This window comes from Suricata suricatta, chromosome 8 (assembly GCF_006229205.1).
Source record: "Suricata suricatta isolate VVHF042 chromosome 8, meerkat_22Aug2017_6uvM2_HiC, whole genome shotgun sequence".
Taxonomy (NCBI): domain Eukaryota; kingdom Metazoa; phylum Chordata; class Mammalia; order Carnivora; family Herpestidae; genus Suricata; species Suricata suricatta.
The window spans coordinates 67,348,515-67,362,809 of record NC_043707.1 but is presented as its reverse complement, the minus strand read 5'-3'; the positions used below and the strand labels follow the sequence as shown (position 1 = coordinate 67,362,809).

General features: G+C 35.1%; 1 protein-coding gene across 7 annotated transcripts in view; it reads right to left on the bottom strand.

The window, feature by feature from the left end:
- The window catches only part of ZNF644 (zinc finger protein 644), a 95,611-nt gene that overhangs the window by 8,457 nt on the left and 72,859 nt on the right, over positions 1–14,295 (bottom strand). For 4 of the 7 annotated variants that reach the window (XM_029946774.1, XM_029946775.1, XM_029946777.1 and 1 more), the window contains 3 exons: positions 11,119–14,153; positions 10,330–10,935; positions 8,333–8,455 (listed from right to left, as the gene is read on the bottom strand). The exons of 2 other annotated variants lie outside the window; for them this stretch is intronic. In XM_029946774.1, coding sequence (XP_029802634.1) covers positions 8,333–8,455; positions 10,330–10,935; positions 11,119–14,153 — 3,764 coding nt within the window. The remainder of the gene's footprint in view (positions 1–8,332; positions 8,456–10,329; positions 10,936–11,118; positions 14,154–14,295) is intronic. One more of the 7 variants, XM_029946778.1, reaches the window with a different exon arrangement.

The window sequence follows — 14,295 nt, the reverse complement described above, 5'->3', positions numbered from 1 at the left end:
AAACATAAAAGGAAAAAGCTAAACCTAAGGATGATACTTAATCACAGATTTTCTATAAACAGAGAAACCAGAGACATACAAGTTTCTCAGCTTGTCAAAAGCTATACACTAACAATACTCTGGCCACAAGCTGCTTACTCGTCAGTTAAGAGTTAAAGATAGCAAATGTATTATTTCTCTGTGTTAACAGGTAAAGAAAAAGCATTTAAAATTCCTCCTTAAGGTGAATTGGACTTGCATATTCCTTTACTAAAACAAAATAGGCACTTACCAATATTGACCACTTTTCCTAAGACTAAGACACATTTGATATTGGAATAAACATCAAAATATATAACTAAGCTGCTATAAATCACTTTTGTTTAGAATTATTTGAATATAATCATACTCCCTGACATCTGAAAGTCTCAGTATTTCCAAAATATCATTTCATACTTAGTAGGAATAATTAAGTAATTGTTTCTGATTATAAAGTAAATTAGGTAATGAATCCACCTTACTTTACTACTGCCATTAAATTACCTTTAATGTAATCATGTTCAACTTACATAGGGTGCACAATAATTATGATGGCAAATCTAAAGGTCACAAATGCACAAATCCCAATAGACCTCTGATTCAGTTTCTTACAATGTTCCGTGTTTACATATTCCCGCCCAAATCCAAACTAAAATCAAACATGGTGCTGACCAGGTATCTTCTACTTGGAGTTCACTTCCAGCTAAGGCCACAATAAACAGATGCTCCAAACACTGAATAGCAAGAATTAACCTTATTCCTCACGTTCCAGACACAAAGAAACAGTGAATACTATTTTTCCAGTTCTCAGACACATGAGGCACCAGAGTCTCCAACAAGTCATCCTCTCACCTTAGCCTCCAAAAGAGAGAGTCTGCGTACTGTTTTACTATTTCTATAAAGTCATTTAATGCTGATTATCTACAATTCATGTCTGCCTACAACATGCCTTACTGTAGGGTCTAATTATATCTTAGCCCAGATTATACATAGCATTAGAAAATTCATGTTAGAAAGGAAATCATAGCAAACACAAAACATTACAACAAAGGATATAAAGATATTACACATGTTAAAAAATCCCCACACATCTAGGTTAGTTCAATTGTTAAAAAGATCGAAACAAGATATTAAAAACAAAACTCAGAAAATCAGTAACAGAACCAAGAGGAATGGTAGGGGACTTGTTAAGATTTTTATGAAAATAAGTGGTTGGTCAAAAAAGATTATCAACCAAAGAGAATTTCTAAAATTTATAACCAATGGCATCAAAAGCAGGCATCATACAATGTAAATATTTTGTGCGACAGTGGCACATTTTTCGAGGTTCTATTTTCCTAAACGCAAACTTACCCATTCAGTATGTGTGGTTATTTGCTTTATTCCAGTGGACAGCTGGATGACTAGGTGTTGCTGGATAAGTAATGAAGCCTAACCTTTTCTCAGGAAACCCCACCGCAGCAGATTCATTAACCGTACTAGGACAACCATCCTCCTAGTAACAGGATTTAAAACCTAAGCCATCTCTGTCTCTGTCCTCTTATTCGTTTCCTTCTAATTAATCTGCCAGGTTCTGCTTCCTTTACTTCCATAGTATTATCTATATATCTATAATCTTTCCTTTACATTCGTATTGTCATTGTCCTGGTTCAGGACTCTTAAAATGACCTCACTTACACTTTCTCCACCTCCCCACCAAATTCTTTAACATTTCTCAAATTCTTTAAAAACAAAACAAAACAAAACAAAATCCTCCCTTGCTCCTCGCTACAAAGTTAATTCCATCACCATAAGATTAGCATTCCATGTCCTTTACCTGTCCACCTCTACTCCCCTATCTCCTACTTCCTATTTTCAATAAACTTCCACACTGTCCCAAGTTGCTCCCTTCTATAGGTATGCTCCTTCCCTACCCCTAACCCCATTTCCATTTCAATTAGCTATCCTCAGGGTCCAAATCAAATGTGACTTTCAAAAGCCTTGCTGAGTCTTGGTCTAGCCAAAAGCCTTGTATTATATATTATGTGCTTCTACTATAAGATCCAATTTATCTCTGTAGTACTTAGCACAATGCATAAACCACAGCATGAGCTAAAAGAATTGCTTGTTGAATTAGAGAATCAATCAATTTTTTAGTACTGTTGACAAATAGCCAATCAATTTTTCATATTGTGGGCAAATAGCCCATTTCTTGCTGGCATAATAAAACACTTAGTATCCATAAGGGGGATGCTTACATACTCAAATGATTAAATTATATTCAGTCAATAGTTTTACAAGGCAAAAGTAAGAACAACATTTTACAAACATTACCATCAAAACGGTTAGGATAAAATCAAGTTTGATACTAGTCTTCGATTATCTGGAAAATTTACTCAACCTGAACAATTTATTATTGTGCTAATCCTTACTAATGACACAATACAGTGCAGATAAATACATACAAATATAGACTTCTAATGAAGGATGGTACTACAGAGATAAGTTATAGCCAAGAAAACACAGAAACCCATCTGTCTGACCACATTATTCACTTATTTTTAAAAATTCTTCAATGATTTTCTTAATTTTTTAGCCAGCATTCAAAGTATCAACCCCGCCTTTCTGACATTACCACCTTTCCAAACACCTGCCGCTGAATCTCGCAGTGCCTCATGAACTCAGAAGTTTCATTCCTTTGTGCCTAAACTATGTTCTTCCCTCTCAACTGAGAAGGTTCTACTTCGTCTCTTCTTCCTAAAACTACTCATCCTTCAAGTTCAGGATCTAGCTGAAATCCTAAAAAGTTTTCCATACTAGTACACTGGTACCTATCCCACAGGATCCTAAGTCTGTTTACGCAGCTGCAGTTCAGTCTTTATAGCCTCAGGGCTAGAAATGTCCTGGTACGATCAAAGAACTAAAAATTTTGTTGAATGAATGAAAATTTCCTTTGACTACTAGTTTTATTTTCCCTCATTTTAAACATATGAGCATGAACTATTCTCATTTTTCCTTTTTTCTTCTTTTTGAGGCTCTATTTAGTAACAAGGCAAATTGTAATGGCAGCAGGAAAAAAAGGACCCAACTTATTTCCCAGGTCCCCCCAAAAGAAGGTCTAGACTAAAATAAACACCTTTATCTTCTATGGCACTTAACAATTTATTTCCATTTACTTGTATACTATCTTGCATAGGTCTCTACTTTTGATGGTTTTGTATGTGTTGCAATAATGCTTTCCTAAGGTCTTTGATGACAGGGACGTGTTTCATATTTCCCATGTATCCTCCATATAGCCTACGCTGGAGTAATCACCAAGGTATTTGCTTTACCTAGAAGCTAGTTTGCTCCTTTAAAGTCTAATCATAATAAGAAGATAAAAATGTTTTTGTACTCTTTCAGGCTGAATGAATCATTGTAAAAGCATTTAATTTCCTCAAGATGCAATATTACAAAAATGTTTAAAGACACTGTAGAGACACGCATCAAAAGACCAGTAATTTAATGCATCTTGAGAAGCTTTCACAATACTATTTTTCCACAATATAAGAACTACTTTTCTGGTGGCTGCAGCACCTGGCACTGTGTTACATGTTCATTAGCACTTGTTGTTGCAGGCCTCGGTGGCCAATTAGATCATTAAAGCTGAAAACAGGCAAAAGATCCTGTTAAGTAACATGCAATCTACTATTCTATTTAAAAGTGGGTGGTATGAAAAATAAAACACTGACTTTACTAAAAAAAAGAATGTAGATATATTCTACTGGTAGTATTGACTGAAAAACTCCAGTACCAATTTTTTAAGTTCTCTTTTTCTCATTGGAAAAGTTATTCATTAGTTATGATGGTGGTGAGTTGGTTGGTGTAGAATACCAATAATCCTGCTTTACTTTTAAAATGCTGTCTGAAGATAATGAAATGGAACCCCTTCCCCAAATACATTTGCATATAAAAATGTTTTTCTTGCATTATTTTTAAGTAACTAGAAATCTCTAATTTCCTTTAAATATTACAGGTCAGCATTTTACTTAAAAAATATGATCTACAGGTTGACATCTGAATACAATGAGTAAAAAAAATTTACATGCTGCCACAGAAGAAGTACTATTGTTGATTCTGGTCAATACCAGTCCCTAAGCAAAAGAGTCACTTAAGGGGAGTGTTTTCAATCTGTGCGTAGTAATTTCTTAGTAGGTAGTAAATCAATTTACTGGGTCATGACCAGCATTATTTTTAATGAAAAAGAATAAAATAGAAATTTTTAGAGTGCATCACAATCACTTCAGGTGAGTAATGAGTAACCAAGTGACTATGCATATTAATGTGCATTTGTATACAGGGTCAAGATGTAAAACGGAGTTCCAATAAAAATGCTGAACACCACTGTTATTCCTTCTGCTTTTCAAGAGATAACATGACTCTGCATCACAGGGAAGCATTGTGCAAACATGCTTTCCTCCTGATACATTTCCTTTCACAACAACCTACTCGGACTTTAATTATTTCCCTTTTTTTCATCGTTTAATAACGAACATACCATATAATTTATCGTCCAATCCAGGACACATATGAAAGAGGCACTCTTCTATTACTTGGCTGCTACAAAAGGGCTACCCCAGTATGTAAAGGCACTCTATGAATACCTTAGTGACACTGTGTTTTTAATACTGCCAATATTAAAAGGGAATCATTTAATTTAAATATCATTAAACACAAAAAAGTCTACTGTAAAATTAAAAGTCTAAAAGTATTTAATAGGAACTACATGAAATTTCTGATTTTTAATGAAAATTATGTAATGCTCTTATTAGACTGCATAAAGAATTAATCAGGAAAAAGTCTGTATGACCACATAAAAAGTTAATCTAAAGAGAATAAAGCTTGAAAAAGAAGTCCACCAATAGTGCAGTCTATGTTAACTGTAATAAATTCATTTAATATTAATTATGCCTTTAAAAATAAAAAGTACGCCTTGAATTTACAATACAGATTATAAAGTAAACCCTCTGGCGCTAGTCTCTTTCGACAAAAATTCATTTTAAAAAAGGTAAAAAAAAGTTTCGTAAATCATTATCTACAATGGAAGGCAAGTGGAAATTATTAAACAATTACTGAAACCTGCCCAATGGATGACAAACTGGGTCAGTTCTTGGCATAATTTTAATCTGTGAAGTTTATTCTTTTTTGGCAATTTAACTCTGTCCCAAGTAGGTCTACCCTTCTAGGTCTTTATTTCCAAGTTTTCCTACTTTATTATTCATCATTTCCTTTTATTAAAGTTAGGAAGCATGTTATATTTTAATTTGTATTTGTGACCATATAAATTAGTTATGATGTTACACAGTTCTGGCATGTTAAGCATTTTCTAACTCTGCAGGCTTAGATTTCTTAGATTTCCTGATTCCCAGATCTGTCTGCTTCATTTTTATTTTGTCATCTCCCTTTTCTCGGCTTTCTGCTAAAGGAAGGGTCCACAGATGATAACCTTCAAGGGATACACCTATAGATAGAAATAAATATAGAAAGCATTATATCTGCGGATGAATTAAGTGCATGTTTCTGGGATGGAGCCCACAGCTTTCATAAGATGGCTATCTGGGGAAGCAAAGGAGCATTCTTTTTGGTCTATTCAGGCTAGCTAGAATATTTCTCACCCTCAAAAGACCACTAGTTCCCATAGAAGAGGCCAGGAGCTGGTGTCTCTAAGGAGGTTTTGGGGTTTATTCTAACATAGGTAACCAAGCAGGCCTTTAGCATTTACTGTAGGGATACCTACGCTTTTTCTTCAAGAGTAGGTCACATAAATAAAATCCACATGAATGAAGACTACTTGAATTAAGAACACGGGTATCAGACATTCTTATTGAGGTTTTAGTCCTACCTATTTTCCTTTTACATTGTTTCAGTTTTGTGATATATTTGGATTAAGGTAAGGATTTTTTGAAATGATTTTGTACTTTTTTCATTAAAACAACATATATGTATTTTTGAGAAATAATGCTGGTTATTCAGATGAACTGATGAATCCCTTACAATAACCTGGTGGCACCCTCCAGAAACTACAGGTTGTGACCACTGACTTACACCACTGAAACTAATACAGAGGAAGAGAACAGGCATGTGGACTTTATAAATATAATACAGAATGTTCCATTTGGAAAACAAAAAATAAGAAAGCTGATTAAAAAAACTTAGTTGGCATGAGCAAGCAGCAAAGACATCTTCTTTGTAGTTCTACTGGTCAAGGACCTTTCAAAAATCAGGGGGAAAGTTTCAGAATTTCTAAGAAAAGGGTACATGAGTTATTTTTCTTAAAAGTGGGTATGGGCTGTGGGAAATACCACCCTAGACTTTCTTCAGCCTTTCATTTCCCTTCTCTTTGCCTTAGGACTGCCAAACACACACCTTATATTTTCTAATATCTCTGACATTTTGGCTAGTATCTAATGATACTTAAAAAGTAATGTTCTCTTTGTTTCTTGATGACCAAAGGAATGTATCCCCATTTACCCTATATTAACTTTTTCTTTAATAATGAGATTGTTTAGATAATAAAGTGTTCATCAGGAATGCACCCCTGGTCAGTGGAGGGTTATGATCAGTTATTTAACAATTAATCCTAAGATTTTCAGATGAAATAAAAGCATTTTTTAATGGCCTACAACATCTATACTGGAGAGATGCACCTCACTGAATATCTGCAAATATCTGATTTTTTAAAGTCCTCTAAAATTGAATCCAGGCCTGTTTCTTGGGTCCTTGCTATTTATAACACTCTTAACTTGTTCAGTCTCCACCAGAATACTCTCCACTTTCTACCTAACTTCATTACAGGATTTACAGTTGCTTGTGTTCTGTATGTGGCAGACAATCCTGATTAAAAACAAAAGTCTAGGATAAGATAGCCTTGATTTTTTTCAACTCTGCTATTAATAACTACGTAAGTCTAGGTAGCTTCCTTAAGTTCTCTAAGACCTAGTGTTCTGTAAAATTGAGAGAATTATTGTGCCTATAACTCACATGGTGGTGTGAAGGTTAAATGTCACGCAAATGGGCTGCACAGCACAAATCCTGACACATAGTAAGTGTACAACGAAAGTCAGGGACTATGGGAACAACAATGATGAAGTTCTTTCTACGGTCTTTTATTTTCACTGCCTCCCTGCTTCTAATGTCTGCAATCACCTTTCAAGCCTGATGAAGGTAGGAGTAATATTATAAAAACGAAAACCTCACAACAGGAGGTTATTAATCCAGTAAAGTAAAACTTACTCTATTCTTCTTTTAATACAGTCAACAGTCATTCCTGGTCTTTTGTATATCAAGTCAAAGGATAAAGCAAAGAAGCGAAGAAAGACATTAGTATGAACACAAGTGTTTCTTTGATAGCAAGAATATATTGGATGTAAGCCAAGGGGAAGACATGAGGAAGAACAAAAAAAGTTGGGAAAACAACAACTAGAAGGAAGCAGAAGGCAGTGATCTAAAAGAGCAAGAGAAATTAAAGACTGGAAGGAGAGTTTTAGGGCAAAAGGATTTATGTAGATATATTTAGAAAAGAGGGTGTATTTTAAGACATGAGAAAAATGGGACTTGCTAAAGCAGGGTAGCTTGAAAGGCTACAAATGAAAAGAGCAAGGCGTTTTGTAGGGTAAGAAGCAGTATTACATGTGAGCAAGCTCATACAATTTTTCACAGGCTAGCGATATGAAGAGTATCTGCAAGGCTGGGCTAACCAACCCAAAATAACACAGAAATGTGCATGTTAACATTTATGTGCTTGGCTATATTTAGGAGTACTAAAAGCAAAATCTATTCACTTGTCAACATGGGCCATTTTTAAGACCTGTCCCTTTAACGATGTGATCTACAGACTAATGAAAACTCCTTAGCTTCGCTTAGTTTTAAGCTACATATTTGAAATTTCGTAATAATTTTCTTTCCTGATAAAGCATTTTGTTAGGCTAGAACTATAATCCTTTTTACCAAAGAGAGGTTGACTTACTGGACTCTACTCACAAAAATAAATTAAAAAATCAAAAAATAGTGTAATTTAAAAATCAATGGGTATTATGTAGACTCTAAAGTCCCATACTTCTATTGGGTTATTTATTTACTTTTTTCCCAAATCAAGTCAATAGGAGCCAAATGAAAAAGAGTAACTCGCTTAAAATGTTATCTAACAGTTTACAAGTTGCTGAAACTTAATGTATCTTCAGACTCAACTGTGCTTACCAAAGAAAGCTATAAATATCATCTGAATTAGCACCAGTCTGGTGAGAAAAAAAAGTGTACTGAATCAAGCAGACTTGCTGTGTTATCTGTTCAAACATACCTGTACCAGTCAAAAGTCCAGCACTCTTCTTTCGTGCATAAGCGCGTAAGTGGTTGGACAGGCTAACAGCACTTGTAAACGTCGTATTGCAATGCACACATGTTCTAAGCTTCACAGGCATACCTATCATTCAAAAGAAAACTATAATCCAGTTCTCACTTCAAAAAGTGAAATTTTCTTAGCTAAAAGCGTGAAGAAAAGTACCACAATAAAGATGGTTTAAAAAACGTTCATTGAATTAGCTTAACTTAAAATAAGGGGGGAGATTAAGTTAACTGTTATTAATTTGTAGTTAGTATTTAGTGCCAACCCATGCTCGTTGGAAAGGTGGAAGAGGAGTGCCTTGAACCTCTGAGCTCCTTTGGATTTAACATCTGTTATCACTTTCTTGCAGATTTCTGTGTTACGCAGATCATTTCCTAAACCTAAAATATAATCCTGTGATTTGAAGAGCACTGTTCAGTTTAGAAGTTTCAAAGCTTACAACTTACCAATAAAAAGAATTAAAAAGTCTAGTTGACAAAGTGGTAATTAAAGTGTTTTACCCACAAAACCGTAAAAGGCTCAATACTAAATTAGGCTTTCTGATGAAGGCTGGGAGAAAAGGTGGTAAAACACACCACTGAGCAGCTGTTAGACACAACATTTTATTCAGGGCATTTTATGTTCATTACTCTGAACGCGCAATCAATAATGAAAGTTAATGATTTGAAGTTTTTTGCTAAAATCTTTGTGCTAAATAAATGATCAACAAGCTAACATCTTAATCGTCACAGGAAGAAAAACATGTTGAAAACAATAAGAAACTCCTGACTTCTAAGACAATCCTCACTCCCCCAACTCATTTCAGTTGGTTTCTTCAACATTAACGATGACAACCACAAATACGTTTTCCATCTCTCAAGTGTACTGCATACACCTCACTCAACACAGCTGACACACCCTTCTGCTGAAAAATGTCGAAAATTTGATTTTGAAAGACTCTTCATACAAAAGAACCATATTAACCAGAAACTCTTTATACAAGACCATTTTTCAGACCACTTACAACACAAGGTAATCCTTCCTTAAATCGAAACTGCAAACGAGTATCTGGGCTGTCCCAATGTCTGTCCGAAGTAAACAAACCAACATTATAGCAACTTTATTCATCATTAACCCATTGACCAGTTACTTCTACCTTAGGCTAAAATTATGAGACCATCAAAGTTAATTAATTTTCAACATTCTTAACCTCCAAAAGAAATCTACAAAGACACTTAAAATTTTTCTAATCTATAAGTATAAACCAGACAGCAATAACAAATATAGCTTGGCTATTTTATCTGCTACATCATTTGCCAATACACACAAACTATTCTTTTGAAAAGGAAAAACTATTGGTGCACAAGCACTAACCTAAACAAGTGTTCTGTTCCATAAGACCACCACTAAAACCCCAAATATTTTATACTCACAACAGTTCTCCAAAACCAAACTATCCCACAATACAATGAGGAACTGGAGACGGAGACGTTTCTTTGGGTTAATCACAACACACAATAGACACCAAGCCATTCAGTTTAAACAGTCTATTTTTGTTTGTTTGACCTAAGCAGGAGGAAACCAAGAGCTAAATCTTGAAAACATTATCACCTTGGAGGACTAGCAAATACAGAAAAGGTTTGCCATTCTAGTAATGGTATGCTTTTGAACAATGTCAACTTCTCATCCATAGGACCATTCCCCAGTCATAGCAAATTGTATTTTTATAGATCAGTTTTTTGTTTTTTTGTTCTCACCTTACATTCTGACCAAAAAATGAGGCACAGAGAATTCAGTGCTGATGAACATCAACTGATGATTTATATAGAAATGACAGTAAACCAATCTCTGCTCTGCAAAAAAAGCAGCTTAAGTAAAAGGATTCTAAGTAATATTTTCTACAGGATTCCATAAAAGTAAGCATAATTAAACTGTGTTTAAATTATATACAATAGTCATAAACATCCTCTTACCTGAGTGCATAGTTAAGTCCATTCTTTGTGGTTGATACATCAACGGACTATCTTCACTTAATGGAAGCACACATTTCTGAACAAATCTCTTTCTTGCAGTTTGATTATGAATTTTTTGAGGAGAAATAGCAGAATTCCTTTCTTCTCCCATCCTTTTATTTTTAAGCAGTTCTATCAGTGTAAGAGACTGATTCTTTTTTCCACTGGGAAGTTCTGGTTTTGTTTCGTCATATTCATTTAAGAAACTCAGCCCTTCTTCTTCTGATGCAGACACTGATAAAGCTTCAGTCTTTAGGCCATTACGGTATGCTTCAAGAGGTATAACATTTTGAGATAGAAAGTCATCACTTGATGCAAGTTTTTGAGCTACAAATGGTCTGGGAATAATACGACGACTGTTCAATGCTTTTAAGATTTTTTCATATTTTTCTTCATTTTGCATCATTTCATTCAAAACACAGATTGGAGATTTGTGAGCATCCCATTTGGTCTTTCCAAGTCTTTTCAGATGGCCTCTAACATGATTCGATAATCCAATTTTAGTATCAAACCAACCACCACAGAGCTGACAAGTGTGTTCAGAAGTGGTTTCAGACTTCTCTATAGCTAAAACAAAAAATTTTTTAAGAGTGACATCAGAATTTTTTATAAAGTGATCATATTAAAGCTGATTAACTCTGAAAACTAAATTGATGTGATTCTAATAAAGACCAAATTTGAACAAAACCTTCCAATTCTTTGAATCTGAATACAGACATAATAATCCAAATCATCTATGTGGAAACTTACCTTTTCTAACTCGCTTAACAGGTGTCCCTGTGCCAGTTCTTTTGAAATGTTGCATTTTGTCACTTGTGGCTATTTGTTCCGGTGATACAACATGACGGGCTTCATAGCTTAATCCAGCTCTGTGAAGATGTCCTCGAACATGATTTGATAACCCAACACCTGTTTCAAATGTTGCTGGGCAGTAAGGACATGATTTCTTCTCAAGAGACAGATCAGTCCAGTGAAAAACAGAACTATGCTTTGACAATGAAGTTTCTGCATTTTCTAAATGCTGAGGATCGTGTATCTCATGCAAAAAGTTATTAGTTCCAGTATCTTCATAATATTCAAAATAAAAGCCATCATTCTGATCATAACTAAGGGTAGCATTTTCTCCAGGCTCTTCACCTTCTACCTTGTTTTTAAAAAGTGGGAATAAGTTTACATGTTCTTGATTAATATCATTATAGCTTTCATCTTCTATGGCCTGTGTAGTGTAGTCACCTAACTCAACATTATCCCAGGAACTTTCATCTTCTGTTTCATAGCTATCTTTCTTTTCAGCAGAATTAAGTTTTTGCAAAACAACAACAGTCATTTTATGCAAGAAATCTGGATAGCTATCCAAGTCTTCTCCTCCAGCAGAATTGTCCTTCTTGGATTCCCTAACTACTCTCTTTACAGCTACACGCCTGTGTTCTTTGAAGCTCTCTGGCCTTTTCGTGTCAGAGTTTTGAGGGTCTGAAATAAAACTATTGTTGTGAGAATTACTTGATGACGAGAACAGATGTAAAGAATTTAATGAACTGGGTTCTTCTTTTTTGAAATGCAGAGGATATTCACCTGATTTTTTAATCATTCTGTAGTTTTCATACTTGTGTCTATATAAATAGTTGCTATTTGCCTTGGCATTAGATTTTTCTTTTGCTGCTTGATGGTAATACTTAGGTTTTTGGTCAGTGCTGCTTTTAATCATAACAGTCTTGTGAGAATTGTTTTGATTGCACACATTTACACCTGACTGGGCAATACTTTTCCGAGCTTTTTGTACTCTGTGAGGCCGCTTATGGAATTTGGAAAAATTACTTGATTGTGAGGATGATCCAATTGTTCGCTTTACATCTTGTTTTAAAGCAGAGTTCTTTGGAAATGTGGTTGACTGTTGTTTAATTAATGGTTTAGTGCTATCAATATCTATAGGTTCTTCAAGAATGTCACTTTTTCGTTTATCAAGTCCAAGAGGACTACCATATGAATCAACGCATGATGATGAATGCAAGTACTCCACATGTTTTTTTAAAATACTTCTGGCTGAAGTAGTAAAAGGACACATCTTACATATGTAGGTAGCTGATTTTTTGGATGATCCTATAACAGAGTCTTTCATGAAAGTCTTTTTTTGCGTTTTTCTCTGGGCTATATCAGAACTGACAATAGGGCATTTTACCACTGCTCCATGGGCAATGCCTCGATGGCATTCTAATTCATTTTCCGTCACTGCCATGAAGTTACACTCTTCACAGCAGTAGTACCTTTTATCTTTTTCATGGGTTTTAGCATGCTGCACAAATGTTTTAGGGCAATTGGTACCAAACACACACTGAGGGCACTGTAATCGCGCACTTCTTCCTTCATCCTGAAGTTCTTTCAATTCACGAATTTCCTCCATCAACTTCTGTCTTCTTTCTTGGTGAATAATCATATGCTTTAGAAGTGAATTACGATCTCGAAATGTCCGTCCACATTCTCTACAAGCATATGGCCTTGGGACATTAAGATGGCGAAAGTGGCTATTCCCATCTAAATGATACATCATATGCCTGTGGAGGTGCTTCTTCTCCCTAAAATTCACATTGCACTTTGTACAGGGGTAGAAGGATGGCTCTTCGGTGCTGAAAGTAGCAGGTGACTCAGAATCACTTTCTTCACATTTCTTTTTTAAGGTATTGGAAAGAAAAGTGCTAGTATGAACGGGCGAACTGTCCTCTCCACACTTATCTGGGTTATAAACTAGATGTTGAAAAGCATCCACAGATTCCAAGTCTTCATCAGTTGATTCAGGCTTCACTTTTGATAATGCATATTTCTGTGAGTCTATTGCTTGTAGCTCTTCATTCTGTTCCAGAAAGTCTACTTCTAGCACTTTTGACTTATTGGGTATGCAATTCGAATCACTAAAGCAATCTTCAGTATACCGAGTTATCTTGCTTACATCCATTTTTCGCTTTCTCTTTTTTTCTAGACCTATTTTAGAGTGAACTGGAGCTTTATCCACTGTGTCTTCGTTAGTCATAAGAAACTGAATGAACTCTTTTTGGGGATCCCAGTTTGTATCATTTTCAGACCTAAATTCATCTGTACCTGAGGAAATTCCTGTTAATGTATCGACACAATCATCTTTTACCAATAAATCATCACTATCCTCACCCACCTCTACTTGATTTATTAAAGTGCTATCTGACTTTATACTACTCCCTACTGAATTCTGAATGTCACAACCAACAGAAGCAGAGGTAGGTAGTTTTTTAATGGAATGGGTTGGATTCTTAGCATGTGCTACATCTGATAACAAAAATAAAACTTGGTGTTGATTTGCTTTCTGTGGTGTAGATAGCTGAAGATCAGGTGCCACCTTCAAAGTTGAACAAGATTCTGTTGTTGGCTGATCCACAGGTTGTCCAGTGGTTAATGAAACACTGCCTTTATTCATATTGGAAGTCTTAGCTAAGGAGGAGTGTGAAACTGGTCCATTAACAGCAGCTCCTTTAGGCAAGATAAAGTTTTCACTAGAAACAGTAGGAGCACCAGCATGTATAAATAGAGTAGACTGGCCTCCACTTAAGGCTTTTTCAGATTTGTCCTTTGACAGTTCTTCAGGCAGAGTGAGAGTATTATTTTTCTGAAATGATGTTTGACAATCTTTTGGTTTATGAACTCCGCTCTCTTTGTCTGAGATAAAACTGTTGTTATCTAGGAGTTCTTCTTTAGCACCAGTAACATCGGTGTCTATCTTCAAATCATCCATATTCTTGGCAAGCCCATTTAACACATTTAGTCTAGAAAATGGAAGAAAAGAATTTTAGATTTGCATGAAAACAAATTCTATTAGAATGTATGGGGAGTTCAAAGTACACATTTTTTTTTGCATAATTCCATTCTTTATATGGATGGAGGTCCCGATAATTTTCCAAAAATGAA